Source organism: Mytilus galloprovincialis, chromosome 12 (genome assembly GCF_965363235.1).
Source record: "Mytilus galloprovincialis chromosome 12, xbMytGall1.hap1.1, whole genome shotgun sequence".
Taxonomy (NCBI): domain Eukaryota; kingdom Metazoa; phylum Mollusca; class Bivalvia; order Mytilida; family Mytilidae; genus Mytilus; species Mytilus galloprovincialis.
This window is the reverse complement of record NC_134849.1, coordinates 27,673,367-27,691,030: the sequence shown is the minus strand read 5'-3', so window position 1 is coordinate 27,691,030 and position 17,664 is coordinate 27,673,367. Positions and strand designations below refer to the sequence as shown.

Sequence of the window (17,664 nt, the reverse complement as noted above, 5' to 3'; positions counted from 1 at the left end):
CCTTCACATGTATTTCTAACAAATCTGACATTATTACAAAGCCATTAAATAAAATTCAGTCGAACTTGAAAATAAATGTGCAATCAAATATATATGCAAGTCGTCAACTGGTCAAGTGGCTAGTTGCACATCCCGTTAGCCATATAAACGACATGTCCTAATTGGGTAGTTTTAAAACTTCTAGACATATTTACGTAAATAAGGGATGAGTAAAGGAAAATAAATGATAACATAACGGCTGAATTAAATAAAAGGATGTTCAATGTACTGTATACTTCGGTTTATTTTAAAAATCTATACGATGCTTTATTTTTATCTAGTTTCCTATAAATCAAAATAATTAAAATGAGAAGATAAATATCTTACAGCTTCCTTTACCGTCGATGCTAAAATGTTTAATGTTATAAAACAATTTTAGCGTCTTTGACCTACTTTACCTTTTTATTCGGATACTTGCGGTTGTCTTCTGTTATGTTCCACGGGAACATTATAATGATCTAGAATAGAACCCAGATGGAACCCAGAAGTTGGGTTGCCTTAACCAAACAACCCGGATGTTGAACCAGTTACCATGTTTTCGAACCAAAGAACCAAGGTTCAGAACCAGAAAACCCAGATGGAACCAAGGTTTAGAACCAGAGTGCCCGGATAGAACCTAATTGCATTCGGAATTCTCATGACTTTTTATACCTTCAACGTATTTGTCAAATCATTTATTTATTTAGTATATTTATATATAATTTATCTTTCCAATATTTGCAAATGTAAACATACAATGCGTAAATCGTACGGGCCAACCTAATGACAATTTATTGTACTTAGTTTTAACATTTCACATTCGAGTGTCGGTTGTATATCCTAGTTTATTTGTATGATCATATATCTTAGTATATCAACGTAACATAGCGATTAAATATTGATTTTAAATGACAACGACCTCTTTTATACCTTGATGAGTGAATGGGTAAATTTTGATATCAAGAGTGGAAATTCTTGTTTGATTCAATCCAACGTCTATTTATTCAAAAGACCATACACATTGTTTGTAGCGAGGGTAAGTTTGTTTTTAACAATTCCTCTCAGATTGGACATACTTTATATCGAGATAATTTTGTACAATTTTCTATATATTTCAATTCTACATACAGGAAAAATATATTGAAAATATATAACAAGACAACCGTAACAGCACTTTGATTAAAAAGATAAAATGATATGTTAGTCTTTAAACACAAATGAAACAAAGAGAAAACATCTGTCATATTCCTGAAATAATCAGATTTATATGAAATATTGACGTACTTAATCATTATTACTTTAAGATTATTTCTACACAAAAACACCAAAGTAATCAACCATTTATCAAAAAGAAGAATACATTATTTTATGTATCTACTACATGTATCTCTGAGAACATCAAGAAGGTTTTACATAAAGAATTATTTGTACCAAGTCAGAAATATGACAGTTGTTTTCCATTCGTTAAATGTGAACAATTTTGTTTTTGCCATTTTATATAGGGGTCTCCCGTTTGAATTTTAATTTAAACAGTGTTCCAAGACTACTAAAGCTACTATGTTATTCATATTACATGTATATATCGACCGTATTCCCCTTTCCGTTATTTGACATTGCCATGTTGTTGTCCGTTGTATGTTGTCTTGTTGTATTTCAACTCTACATTATCCTTCTTATCTAAACGAATGTATTCACACAAAGCGAGAAACGTCCAAATCGAACTAAAGACGAAATAGTAGGCATTCAGACATTAAATATCGAGTGCGAGTTAATCATCTGATTTATTTGCAAATAATTCATCATGTTCATACAAAGCGTATCCATACGAAGATCAAAGTCAGTATATGACAAAACAGTGCAAGTTGGGTTTTTTTCATTTAAGATTGTTTGTACAATTGGCAAAATATAATTTTATTCAAAATGCTAATATGCATGTAGACAAACAAATCTTATAATGAACATTTTGGGTCTCACTGTGTCAAAGTAATATATCTGATCACTCGTATCATAACATTAACGTAGGATATTTGAATTAGGACGAGCTTTAAAAAAAAGTGACTAGCTTAACTTTGATATCGAATGTTGAATGTCCTGTAACATGTTTACAAAAGAAGCAGACTTATTTGTAGCTAGAATTAAAAGGTTTACTCATTCAAGTAAGTCTTAGAATGGTTGGAATATATTTCTTAAACATTTCTATGAAACTTCAAATATTCATTTCTGAAAAGTCAATATTTCTTAGCATTGCTCAGTAGATATAATATTAATTTACAGCTAGCATGAACCCAAACACAAACAACGACGAAAATAAGAGCGTTCAAAATGTACATGGATTGCGAAAAATAAAGAACTGGGAAAAATACGGCGTCAAACGTTTCCCTTACCCTGGAAGGCGCAGATATCCACCATTAGTTTACCAATCTGGAGACGGAGGGATTATTATCTCAAATGACGTTTTTGGACTGACAATCAGACAATTTGAAGAAATGTATAAAGCTTGTTTAGTTAGAAGGAAAACACATGAACAATACATACTAAACCTAAGATATCCTCACAAATCATCAGATGAATATCTGGAATACTTGGAGAACAGTACAGATTGCATGAGACATGATAAAGGTAATTACTTTGGTACAACTGTACATCTATAGACAATGAAAGGTGTGTACAATATATTGATCTGCTGATGTTATAAACAATACAATTAAATCGTAATAATGCACGCGAATGTAATTATAATTTCTGTTCAAGTATCACAACATGCTCTAGCACTTGACTACCATTTTTTTTATTGTAAATATAAATTGCTTTTAGTTAATGATAATATAATTTAACTTATCATCAATATTTTTATCTACTTGTTTGATAGATCCAAACATTTGGACTGTGGATAAATAAAAACAATACTAGTTTTATGTGATTACTTTTCTTTGAGTTTATCGATCAAACGCCCGTTTATTTTCTATTTCTATTGTTAAATATACGAGGATATGTATTCGTTTAACATGTTCTAAATAAAGGCAACAGTAGTATACCGCTGTTCAAAACTCATAAATCCATGGACAAAAAACAAAATTGGGGTAACAAACTAAAACTGAGGGAAACGCATTAAATATAAGAGAACAACGACACAACATTAAAATGTAACACACACAGAAACGGAATAAGCATTAGACAAAATCCTATGAGAATAACAAATATAACATCAAAACCAAATACATGAATTTGGGATAGATAAATACCGTGACACGTCTTACAGTAATGTGAATTCACACTCCAAAATAAGAAAGAAACAAACGACACAACGTTAAAATGTAACACGCACAGAAACGAACTATAATATAACAATGGCCATATTCCTGACTTAGTACAGGACATTTTTAAAGGAAAAAATGGTGGGTTGAACCTGGTTTGTGGCATGCCAAACCTTCCTCTTGTATGGCCATGTGAAATATAACATTAAAATGACAAGACAACATAACAGGTCTACAACATAAATAAATAGGAGAACACGATTGACAAAGAAACACACGAATAACAGCTAACAAAAGGCAACAAGTTTAAAATGTTGATACGCCAGAAGTGCATTTTGTCCATACAAGACTTCTTAGTGACGCCCAGATACAAAAGTATACAAAACATGTACAAAGTTGAACAGCACCAAGGACCAAAAGGACCAAAAAATTGTGCCAAAAACGGCCGGGAAACGTGGAATCAAAACAAGGTGTGTTGTCTATGTCAAATGGAAAGCATTAATTGCATAAAAATGAGACAGCTAGTTAGCAAATAAGATGTCCAATAAAAAACAAGTTTACCAGTGTTAAAGTTCATGTTTTACGACAAACTATTGAGAACATATGCAAGTCAAACCAGCATTTCAACACAACCACGGCAGATAAATTATTTCCTGTATTCATACCCGTGATGACATCTGAAACATGCAATGCTTGATATCAGGTTGGTTATATGATAAAATTGAGAATGGAAATTGGGAATGTGTCAAAGAGACAACAACCCGACCAAATGAAAAACAACAGCAGAGGGTCACCAACAGGTCTTCAATGTAGCGAGAAATTCCCGCACCCGGAGGCGTCCTTCAGCTGGCCCCTAAACAAATATATACTAGTCCAGTGATAATGAACGCCATACTAATTTCCAAATAGTACACAAGAAACTAAAATTAAAATAATACAAGACTAACAAAGGCCAGAGGCTCCTGACTTGGGACAGGCGCAAAAATGCGGTGGGGTTAAACATGTTTGTGAGATCTCAACCCTCCTCCTATACCTCTAACCAATGTAGAAAAGTAAACGCATAACAATACGCACATTAAAATTCAGTTCAAGAGAAGTCCGAGTCTGATGTCAGAAGATGTAACCAAAGAAAATAAACAAAATGACAATAATACATAAATAACAACAGACCACTAGCAGTTAACTGACATGCCAGCTCCAGACTTCAATTAAACTGACTGAAAGATTATGATTTCATCATATGAACATTAGGCACAATCCTTCCCGTTAGGGGTTTAGTATCATACCATCATAACATATATGAGAAGAACATAACCCGTGTCATGCCAACAACTGTTTTTAGAATAAATGTGTTTAGTTCCGATGCAAAGACCTTATCAGTGACTCAATATTAACGCCAAAATATGCAATCTTTAATGACTTGACAACAGTATCGTAATTATATCCCTTCTTAATAAGTCTATTCAAAGGTTTTGTAAGTTTCTGAGGTGAATACTGACACCTTTGTGCTTTATAAAGAATATTTCCATAAAAAATTGTATGTCTTATAACAGGGTTATTGTTTTGGAAATAGTTAAGAAAACACGATACATTATTTCAAAGAAATCGATTGCTGAAGTCGCTGAACGCTATATGTTAAATCCGAGCAAGTACATTAAAGACATTTTATACATGCCGTATAACGTTAGTGAAATAATTGAAAACAACGGTAAAAATAAGATTTCGAAATTCAATACAAAACTACACATTTAACTAAATACCATGTGGTATTAAATAGTAAATCAGATGTAGTCTACAACATGTACACGGAATGTTTGTTCCGTGTGTCAATTGTTCCATTTCGTATTGCCATCTTTTAATAATATACTGCTGAAATTTCATTGAATTTTTTTTTATTAATATTTTTTAGCGATAAAAAGCAATGACATTATCTTCTATACACAAACGTTAAGAAGACTTTCAAAGCATACAATTAAATAGATATTTGTTTTATAGATTACAGGTTTTGGAATGAAAATGATTCAAGTGAAAGAGACTTACATGAATACTTAGTGAATACAGTGGGTACTGAAATAGATATACGAAAAAGACAACAACTATTAATCATACAGGAAATGATAAATTGTGAAAATAATTCGGTTGAAACACAATTATACAGTGGAAGTTTAGCCGAAGGACTAGAATTACCGGGTAGTGATAAAGACATTATGTATATCATTAAAGGCGTAGATTTTATACGGGATGTAAGGAATATCAAACATCCCGTAAAACTTCCAACATTGTTAATGGAGCCTGATAATGATCACCCTGGATTTAGTAGACTACGATTGATAGCAGAAATTGAAGAAGAAAATGAATTTATAACATATAATTTATTTGAAAGTACTGAAACTGGTTTATATTTATCAGTGAACGAATTTTTAAAAAGCAGACATAAGAACATGTCACATTATCAGTTTGTATCACACGGGCCCTGTTTAACGGATAAAGACCAACACACGGATACTGTAGTATGTTTTCACAGTGAATCCATACCTTTCAAAGCAATGCCATGGGTTTCACGTTATCAACAGCAGTGGCCCCCTAATTCAGTTATTGATCAGATTATAGAATATGGTTGTCTGTTAGTACCCATTGGACCAAGGACTCTAACAGATTGTAGTCTGTTATGGAGACTATCTTTCTCTGTGGCTGAAAAACAACTTGTACATTCGTTTAATTACACTCAACTCTTATGTTACGGTCTCCTAAAATTAGTATTAAAACATATTGTTAACACAAACGACCATGCCAAAGATTCATTGTGCTCCTATTTTATAAAAACAGCTTTATTCTGGGTCTCAGAGAAAGAGAATATTGATTCATTCCAATTACCTAAATTATTTTATTGTTTTACTCTATGCATGAATAAACTGATTTTATGGGTAAACACCTGTTTCTGTCCGAACTATTTCATACCTGAACAGAACATGTTCTAGGAAAGATCAGTACGGATAACAATAGAATTCTAATACAAGTTTTGAATAGCATAGTAATTAATGGAGTGAATTGTTTGTTAACAAATTTGTATGCCAAGGACAATGCAACTAGTCGTTTATTAAGAACAAAGAGTGAATCTTCGTTAATTAAGTTAGAGACCTTCTTTTACAGGATATGTTGGATAGTTTCCATGGCAGACATTTCCCGTTGCTTCGATGCACTGTTTTTAACTGCATATTTGATTAAGTCAAAATCCTCAACATTTATTATTGATGTTTGTAAATATTTTTATGCTGAAATAAGTCAAAATGCAGCGCAAGTATTACCACCACCATCAACAACGACTGAAACATACAACATACACAAACTTTATCATAGACTTTTACAAGACGGTACAAACACTGATGCTGTATCGGGTTGGTTGTTATACGCATCGTTTTATTACGTTACAGGACAGTTCGATATTACCCTTAGACTAACAGATTATGTTCTGTCAAGATGTTCACCTGATATGCTGTTAATAGGATGTGTGAACTACAAGAATGAAGTAGGATATACATTTATTAACAACTACATTAAACATGTTCATTCTGCCATGACACTGCATGATAAGATGAGATTAGCTACTATGAAAAATGTTATTTACGTACAGAACTCATCATTAATACCAGGGGAACTACATCTGGAAGTAAAAGACCAAGACATGTGTTTGCCACCTACTGTTATCTGTCACTGTCTTAGATTTTTATGTTTTCATCATCTTGGTGATATTTACAAAAGACAAAAGTCTTTACGTGATTTGAATTCAACAATAAACGAAAAACATGTTTATTTAACTATGTCAAACGTCTTGTCTGAAACATGTACAACACTTGGAGTATGCTTTGAGATATCTGGTAATAAGAATATAGCATTTCAGTGTTATGAAAAAGTTTTAAAATGTGATGGTCGTATATGTCTTTCAGCAAAAGTAAGAAAATTGCAACTTTTTGAGTGTTAAACGAAACATTTAGAATCAACAGTAGTTAGAGAATGTTATTTAAAGTCAGTCAATTAAGTTAAAGCATATCTGTGTAATCATAGGATATATGTTTTTAAATATCAGTCCTTTTAGATATAGATTATCTGTATAATTTAAAAATGCTATTTTATACATGACATTGAAGGTCAAAATGATGGAAGGCTTGTTATGTATTCGTCGCACCCATACTGATGACTGCACTTTGTAAACACAGTTGTTTCTCAAACCACGCCTCTATTGGGGAAATTAAGAATATTCATAGAAATTAATTTTGTTTACATACCGGTTCCCAGTTATGATATATGTGTTCCATCTCATAGAGACATAAATTGGGAATGATACCAGTAAATATAAACATGTGCAATTTGTTGATATTGAAATCTGTGGAAACCTTTTATTCGAAAAAAAAATGTAGTGCATATGCACTTTCAATTCTAGGAGAAGATTTTTATTCAGAACATAGTAAAAATGGCACAGTTTAAGCCGTAAAAGAAGTTCCTATGGGAAATTGCATTGTCAATATTTACAGAAATTCAACCTATAACACCTGTTGCGAGTAGGCCTGCCTTATATTTACATGTCATGCTCATTTTGGTGACATGACAAAGAAACAGTAGGCATTACGTTATTTATATTATGAAATGGAAGACACATATTTTTGTTACATCAAATACATTATTATATTAATTAGTAATACTTGTAGATAAAGTATTATATGATCAATGTAAAATGATTATTAGTGTTTTTATATATTATATTATGATGTATTGAAGCAGTTGATATCACTTGACTGCCTGCGTTATTATTGATCAATGTGTTTATTATTCTGAATCTTCATAACAATGTATGTCGTATGTGTTTCACAGAAAAATGAAATAAAGCTCCATAATCATTCTTATACATTATACAAATAATGAGATATTTTTTTGATTCCAGAGAATCAACATGTATCCGCTAAAGAGTTAAATTAAATGCTCTACGGATGGTCCTAACATTATGATATATTTTATGTAATTAATTAGTAAACAAATACAACCACCCCTTAAATATGGATTTTTGTCTAAATTTTTTTCTATTTTCATTTCAATTTAAATATATGACACCCACCTAATCATATGGTCAACGTGAAAAATAACGATACAGGGGTATAGTACATATGTATAAAAAAACATATACAGTATATGGACTTAGGTTAAAATATTAAAGAATATACTTAATTTGAAAATAGTTCAAGAAATGGAGAGTCATACCCAAACCGCTAGTGATCCGTATTGAAATGAATTCTGTAATATTAATTGAATGCAGTATTTTTATAAGAGGGATCTTTTATTTCTACATAATGATAATTTATCCTTTCAATATATCAAGATGTATACAAAGCGTTAATCGTACGAGACAACCTTAGATAGTTTTATTGCAATTACATTACATTCACATTCAATTGTCGGTTATTGATATTGATTTATTTATATGATCATATATCTAATTATAGAAAAATTGCGTAGCAATGATAATATATAATTTAAATGACACCGACCTTTTAAATACGTTAAAGAGTGAGTGGGTAAATTTTATATCGAAAGTGGAAATTCCTGTCAAAAATTGATCTAAACGTCCATTTTTAAAAAAGAAGAGCACAATAATTTGTAGCAGGGGTAAGACATTTTTTCATTAATTACTCTTCTCGGATTAGACATAATTTATTTGATAGATATTTTCGTTGATATTTCTATATATAATACTAGTACAAACGGGAAAGATATATTGAAAAGATATATATAAAATACCGAAACCAAAGAAATGCAAACAGTTGAAAGTCGTAAAATTTATTACAAATACGTAACGATATAAAACAACTGTCATATTCTTGAAATTTTCAGATTTATTTGACATGTTTACGTATTTAATCCTTATCTGTTTAAAACAAATACATTTTTTTTAAAGAATAAAATGTTAGTTTTTTTAAGTACTAACACTGAAAATAACAAGACAAGACTGAGATTTAATACAAAATTTTCGTTCTAAAGAGTATTCTAAGAAAAACATAGCTTTTTTGTATGATATATGAACTGTTGTTTTACTTTCAATTATTTGATAGCATGTTGTCTTGGTGTGTTACAACTCTACACTATTCTAACTTCCTACTTGAACGGATTTTATTATTAAAAATCTTGAATCGTACGATTAAGTACTCCTTTTAATATTCGATCTCGAGTTTGTGTTATTCTCCTAAATTAATTTGTAATTCATTTATCAAGTTCATATGAAACGTATCCGTATGAAAATCACAGTCAGTCAGGAAAATTGTCATTTTTATATTATAGTTCGTTTATGTGTGTATGTTACATTTTAATGTTGTGTTTCTGTTGTGTCGTTGTTCTCCTCTTATATTTGATGCGTTTTCCTCAGTTTTAGTTTGTAACCCGGATTTGTTTTTTTCTCTATCGAATTATGAGTTTCGAACAGCGGTATACTACTGTTGCCTTTTTTCAGAATTTGACGGAAGGTTGAATGTTAAATTTCATTCTTTATTTGTTTGTAAAATTCGAAAATATATTGGTTTTAAAAAGGTTAGAATGCATAACAATTAAATATCATAATGAGCATTTATAGTCTCATTGTCACTGGTATTAAAGAGATAATCGTAACTGGAAGTATGACTATCCCAATATGGCGACGGCAGATATAGGTATAATCTTTACAGTCATTTTTCTCAAATGTAGCATGTTTTTGACAAATGTTCCATGAAATGTACTCTAAGAGACAATTGTTTTTGGAGCCTAAACTTTAAATGTTATTATTTTACGTTTCTTTTAGTTTAGTTCATTTTTTTCCATGCTGTACATAATTTTATTTTTCTTATGCAATTGTTATGTAAAGATGATGTCTTATTTTACAATGTACCGAGTTTAAGTCTGAAAATGTTTTATGAATATTTGTACTTGTCTGTATATATATATATATTCATATATATGTTGCTAGATGCATTTGTGGATACCCCGTATATCTACTTACCACAATAACTGACTCGACAGCTGCTTTATTTTCCATAGGTGCATGTATATATTAAAAGGTTATGCATATTGTTGTCAGCTAAAAATAGAGATCTATAGTAAATTTGTCCTAGATATTAACCTGTAAGTTTCTTCATTTATTTTAATATCATCGTTAAACTGGACATTTGCATTTTAAACACACAAAATACCATTGAAATGCTGAAAGACACATTTATTATGTTTCAGTTATTATTATCCGATAAGGAAATTACGATTATCAAAGAAGAAAAATGCCATAGAGTTACGATTATCATCCCGCATTTTTCAACGGCAATTTTCAAAGCGCTTAGACAATTCCAGTGCACCGTTACGATTCAAATATGATGTAATGGTATAGAAAAACCTTGCAGCTAAGTAACTATTGTCAAAAACATGCTACATTTGAGAAAAATGACTGTAAAGATTTTACCTATATCTGCCGTCGCCATATTGGGATAGTCATACTTCCAGTTACGATTATCTCTGTAATACCAGTGATTGTGTCATATTTATTATTTAAATTTATTGTTCTGATCACATATCTATACATATAAGTGTACTATATTGCCAAAAAATAGGAGATTTAAAGTATAACGACGTTTGAAATACATGATTAGGTTAATTTATGGGAATTCCTGCTACATGTTTACAACTATTCGTAGCTTGGGTAAATAGTTTTCTCATTAAATATCCTCTCATGATTCTACAATTTATTTCTTAAACATTTGTATGAAATTAAATATAGTATGGATTTTTTTTTATTTGAAAGCATGAAAAGATAATCACACTTGTTGTTTAAATAATGAAATTCAATTTGACTGTCGACAAGCTAGCATTAAAAACATGTTTATGGAAATGCCTGTATCAAGTCAGGAATATTTCATTTTCTTTTCTGAAAAGTTATTTTATTATTTCATATCATTGCTTAGTATATTGTAGCCATAATTGATATTTTACAGCAAATATGGATCGGAACTCAAGAAACGATGAAAATGATAGCGCTGAAAATGTTCATGGATTGAGGAAAATGAAGTACTGGGAAAAATACGGCGTCAAACGTTTCCTTTACCCTGGAAGGCGCAGATATCCACCATTAGTTTACCAATCTGAAGACGGAGGAATCATTATCTCAAATGACGTTTTTGGACTGACAATCAAACAATTTGAAGAAATGTATAAAGCTTGTCTAGTCAGAAGGAAAGCCCACGAACAGTATATACTTAACTTAAGATATCCTGACAAAACATCAGATAAATATCTGGAGTACCTAGAGAATAGAACATACTGCAAAAAAGGTAATAAATAAACCTATCATACATGCCAATATAATTTGTATTTACGCCAGACGCGCGTATCGTCTACAAAAAAAACTTATTCAGTAACGCTCGAATCCCAAAAAAAGATTAAAAAGGCCAAATAAAGTACAAAGTTAAAGAGGATTGAGGACCAAAATTCCAAAAAAAAACAAACAATGAATGCTGTGTACACGATTTTGGCCATGCTTGTGTAATACATATATTTATAAGTGTGCTTCATTTAATGAGAACATTTTTGCTTATCCGCTATATTTATCAGGAATACTTTTTTTGGGATGGCAACGAGTACTCGAGTACTCATATACTCGCTCGAAAGGCCGAGTACTCGAGTACTCAGGTACTCGCTCGAAAGACCGAGTACTCGAGTACAATTTTAGTACTCGGATACTCGTTTGGCAATGCGTCTTATACATCTTGAGATATTTCTCTTCACATTTCCACTCACTTTAGTTCCTTTGAAATACCCTTTCGTAATACTAAATAAAATCAGCTAAGAACACAAATATGTTTATCCTGAGGATACTTTTTGTATTAGTAGTACCAGCAAAATCCTTTCCTTGTTTTCCATGTGCACAACTTTTAACAACAACAAAAAAGTCTGATAGTCAATCGTCTGAAATTGTTGTCAAGATCATATTTCTAAACAAAAACAGAACCAAAGTGACCTGCGGTGAACCCTACGGAACTGATTTGAAACATTTTTAACGGTGTTTGTACACGGATGAAAACTTTCATTGATTAATAATTAACACATCACAAGCCGTAAAAACTTAATTTGTCAATCAAGACTTCTATTTAAACGTGATTGGTATGAGATGTACATTTGAATTAATTTAACTACTCTGTATTTGAAACTTAACTATAATTGTTTAATTTATAATATAAAGATAGGCGAAAGTACGAGATCGAAATTCAAACTCTAAAGTCAAAAATAAACTGACAACGTCATGGCTAAAAGTTGGTCTGACAAACTATAGTGCAAAAACACTCGGAAAAAGTAAGATAGAGCATTACGAAAAGGCACAAGTAATTTGAAGTCCAATATTGTTAATGACTAATCAACGGACAAGTCATATTACAAAAAATACCAACTCCTCTGGAACAAATGATACATGTATTGTCTACTTTGTCGGACTTTTTTTTCTCAATATTTTTGATTTTATTGGATTTTGGTCTATGAACACGTACACAAACAATAATTGCTAACAAAAACACAGAGGATCAAACTATATCTGTAGTTCATTTGTCTTTCGTTAATATGTTTATGAAAGGTAGTAACACAAAAAAAACTGCATCCCACCTAAAACCTAATCTTGTCAATAGACATTCAAGGTTGAAGATTCATCCGAGTACTCGCGAGTACTCGAGTATGGTGACCTAGTATCCGAGTATTAAATTTCAGCTCTTTTAACATACCCACTTTTTTTCTATTTGAATTTACAATATGTTTGTAAAAGTCAAACTAGGACTTTGCATTTAAATCAACCAGCATACAAACGTGGTTTTATTTCTTTTCTTTGTTTGTGTGCACCAATTTCATGCAAAGTTCGTTGTATGTGTAAAAACGACACATCAAAAAACAACAACAAAAACGACTTATAGTTAGCAAATGAAATGTGCAACAATAGACAAGTGTCTAAGTATATCAGTATACAAAATAATGTGGTATGATTGCCAACGATAAGACAACTCTCAATAAGAGATGAAATCATTCACAAAGGTTCAACTACAGGTCACCATACGGTCTTCAAAAATGAGGATAGCAAATACCGCATAGTCAGTTATAAAAGTCCCCGAAATGACAAATGTGATAATATTCAAACGAGAAAACTAACTGTCTAGTTTATGCACAAAATAACGAACGAAAAACAATTATGTAAGACAGAAACATACGATTACCACTGAATTACAGGATCCTGACTTGGGACAGGAACATCAAATGTGGCTGAGGTAATCTCGTTAGACAGAACAATACCCCCACCCCCTTGTTATCAGGGACAGATAACACTTTTGATTAAATTCTTAGTGTTCTGAAATGAGAGTTAACTAGAATAGTGTACACCGAATGTGTGTTTCTTTAGCTAATTCTTTCATGTCTTTGTTTCTTTAGTTAATGCATTGGCGTGATAAACTGAAGTGTTTGTAAAATATCATTGGAGTATTTTTGATAATATTTATTTGCAATAAATAGCAAAAGCAATTATGCAATCTTCTAAACACAAAAGTCGGGACGATTTCCAAATCTAATAACTGAAACAATATGTGTTTATAAGATTACAGGTTCTGGAATGGAAATGATTTGAAGGTAAAATGCTTATACGACTATTTAGTGAAAACCTTGGGTACTGAAATAGACATACGAAAAAGACAACAACTGTTTATCATACAGGATATAATACAAAATGCAATGAAGCTAAACAGCGGTTCGAATACAATAGAAATATCGAGCGGAAGTCTAGCAGAGGGAATTGATTTACCAGGTAGTGATAGAGATATCATGTTCGTAATGAAAACCGTGGATGTAATACCGAATGTGAAGAATATCAAACATGCTATACATCGTACAACACTGCTAATGGAGACTGATAATGATCATCCTGGATTTATAAGACTCCGATTGATAGCGGGAGGGGACGGCGAAACTAACTTTATAACATGTGAATCATTTGAAAGTTCGAGAAACGGTTTATATCTATCCGTCACCAAATTTATAAATAATATAAATCAGAAGTTTCCACATCTTCAGTTATCATCACACGGCCCTTGTTTATCGGATAAACATCAAACCATTGATACTGCATTCTGTCTACGTAGTAAATACCTTCCGTTTAAAGCAATGCAATGGGCGTTCCGTTATCGACAGCAATGGCCCTCTAATTCCACTATTGATAAGATTATAGAGGATGGTTGTTTGTTAGTACCTATTGGACCAAGGACTCAACCAGATTGTGATGTATTATGGAGATTATCTTTCTCAATGGCCGAAAAACAACTTATACATTCGTTTAACCACACTCAACTCTTATGTTACGGTCTCCTCAAACTAGCACTAAAACATATCATTAACACACGCGATCAAGCAACAGGTTTATTGTGTTCTTATTTTATGAAGACGGCTTTATTCTGGGTCTCAGAGGAAGTGGATATTGACACATTCCAATTACCTGAAATGTTTTATTGTTTTACTCTCTGCATAGATAAACTGATTTTATGGGTACACAACTGTTTTTGTCCGAACTATTTCATACCTGAACACAATATGTTCTTAGGAAAGATCAATTCAGATAACAATAAAATTCTTATACAAGTTTTGAATAGAATGAAAAATCATGGTATTGATGATTTGATAAGGAACTTGATTTCCAACGACAAGGACAAGTATCGTTTTCTTTATACAAAGGAAACATCCTCTTTCATATTATTAGACTTCTTATTTTTCAGAATATGTGGGATAGGACCTACAACTCACATTTCACATTATTTGAAAGCACTAGTATTTATTGAATCGTTAATTAAATCCAAATCCTCAACATTCATTATTGGTGTTTGTAAATATCTTCATGCTGAAATAAGTCAATATGCCGCGCAAATAGTACCACCACCAAGTATAACGACTGAAGCATGCAACATACACAAATCTTATCAAAGACATTTACTAGACGGTACGAAAACAGATGCTGTATCGGGATGGTTGTTATACGCGTCGTTTTACTATGTAACGGGACAGTTCGATGTTACACTTAGACTTACTGATACAGTTCTATCAAGATGTTCACCTGATATGGTTTTAATAGGATGTGTATATTACCATGAGAGACATATAAAAAATTATAGAAATCATGTTCATTCTACAATGACACTGAATGATAAGATGAGAATAGCTACTCTAAAAAGTATTATATACTCACAGAACTCATCATTAATACCACGGGAACTACAACTTGAGGTAAAAGACCAAGAAATGTGTTTGCCGCCTACTGTTATGGCTCACTGCCTTAGATTTCTATGCTTTCATCATCTTGGTGATTTTCCGAGGAGACAGACTGCTCTACATGATTTATACAAAACAGTAAACGATACAAAGAAAAATTCCGTTTTTTTAAGTATGTTATCTAATTCGTTTACAATACTCGGAGTGTGCTATGAGGTAATCGGTGAGAAGGACATAGCATACGAGTGTTATGACAAAGCTTTGCAATGTGAAAGTGGTATATGTCCTTCAGCAAAAGCAAGAAAATTAAAGCTTTTACAGATTTGATTTAATCTGTCAGCATCAGCAGAAATTGAAGTATGTTATTTAATATCTCATGTATCAGTCAATTAGTATAATATGATCATAGGACTTACCTTCAATCTGCTACATGCATCACATTTAAAGACATGGTAAACACACCTTAGGCCTGATCTGAATTCTTACATCACTCATCAATATAACTAAAAGAATAACAACAGAAACAGATTGAAAGAGACACAAGTATAGCAGTTGATGCAAATCTCTCACCACCCTATCAACGTATCATGTCATCATCATGATAATTAGGAACAAAAATATGCATAACAAGATTATAATCATATACTTAGCGTAAAATATGTTATTCCATCAAATACATATTCTGATTCATTTACAATACCTCAAAAATTTAATGAGTTATCAGGAGACAAAGAGGAACATACTATCAGTGCTTTCAAATTTAAGAGTGATAACGAATTAGTTCCTACAATAAAATATTTTTTCAGTGCTCTGTTTTCACTAAAACCTTTTCCTTGTTTTCCATGTTGCAGATTTGGAGGTTTCGTATGCAAATTTCAGGATTATATACTACTTCTGACTATTTTACTAGTCTGATTTATATAGAAAAGAGTTTCTATAATGGAATTTAAACAAATGAAAGCTTCTCAGATTTAATTTAATTTCACCAAAATATGATGTGTCACTCGGGGTGTATGGTTTTGCGTTTCAAGAGATAGAGTAATTATTTAAAAAGAAGAACAGATGTGCATATAATTCGGCTGTTATTGAATACATCTTAGTTCGAACACACCTACTATGTTATGATGACAAGTTACACATTTTTTTTTCATTTTGCCCATAGTTTAGTCTTTTAAGTAATATGGATTTTCTTATTTTAGAAAAGATAACACCTTCGAATTAAAAAAAATAACGGAAGATGAAGAGAAATGATATGTTATTTGTGCTCGTTTTCAACGTATACAGCAAATGACAGTTGAAAAACACACGTATAAATGCAAAAGGGTGTACCCGATCCATTACAAGACTTTTTAAGAATACATTTGCACAGAAATGACATGGAAGAGCTGATATATATATATTTTTTTTATCTTTCCGTGACTTTTTTCAATTTTCTTGAAAAAAAAGTATATTGTAGATCGAAATGATTTGCACATATCTCCTTTAGCTCAATACTACACGTTATGAATGAATAAGTATGATAGTTAATACAAGTATAAGAATATGCAGCTGCATTTATCTATAAAAGACCGTAGAAATAGAGTTATGACATCTTTATACTTTCTTAAATGAAGTACATAATTCCATTTCCATCGTGAAGTTACTACTCTTAATTTCTAAACAGTATTGTCTTCGATCAATTTTATAAGATGAAAACAATAATTATAAAAAAAGTGTTTCCATATGTTTATTGAATACGGGTGTGAAGAAACATTTTGATATATCATGTTTTGTATCTCGATTCACAATGAAATATAATTATATACTAAAGAACGGATAACGATAGATTGTCCTGCAATAAAACTGTTTCTGTTGTCATGTAAAGTTTAATCTGTTCAAAAAAACTAGTTATCTTTTTCTATTATTATCACATAATGAATCGAGTAGACCTTGATTGCATTCTAACGTGTGTTATTCAACAAATCTTAACTGTTTTAGCACGTTTTGGGGTAGCTCTAACCCTGAGCAAGAAAAATGATTTACGCATCTTCAATGATGCTAATAGCAATGATATCGGGTGGCATAGAGATATGCGACTAATATTTGTCTCTATTATACACCAATTGAATCT

At 31.5% G+C, this 17,664-nt stretch overlaps 2 protein-coding genes across 2 annotated transcripts; both read left to right on the top strand.

Annotated features, from left to right (window-relative positions):
• Nucleotides 1-947: 947 nt before the first annotated feature.
• On the top strand, nt 948-7,265 carry LOC143054964 (uncharacterized). The gene is made up of 3 exons (XM_076228059.1): nt 948-1,054; nt 2,293-2,637; nt 5,268-7,265. The coding sequence occupies exons 2-3, from the start codon at nt 2,298-2,300 to the stop codon at nt 6,248-6,250; spliced, it is 1,323 nt and encodes a 440-aa protein (XP_076084174.1). The 5' UTR covers nt 948-1,054; nt 2,293-2,297; the 3' UTR covers nt 6,251-7,265.
• Nucleotides 7,266-8,805: 1,540 nt separating this feature from the next.
• On the top strand, nt 8,806-16,362 carry LOC143055193 (uncharacterized). Its single transcript, XM_076228332.1, has 3 exons — nt 8,806-8,927; nt 11,267-11,602; nt 13,897-16,362. The coding sequence occupies exons 2-3, from the start codon at nt 11,272-11,274 to the stop codon at nt 15,879-15,881; spliced, it is 2,316 nt and encodes a 771-aa protein (XP_076084447.1). The 5' UTR covers nt 8,806-8,927; nt 11,267-11,271; the 3' UTR covers nt 15,882-16,362.
• Nucleotides 16,363-17,664: the final 1,302 nt, after the last annotated feature.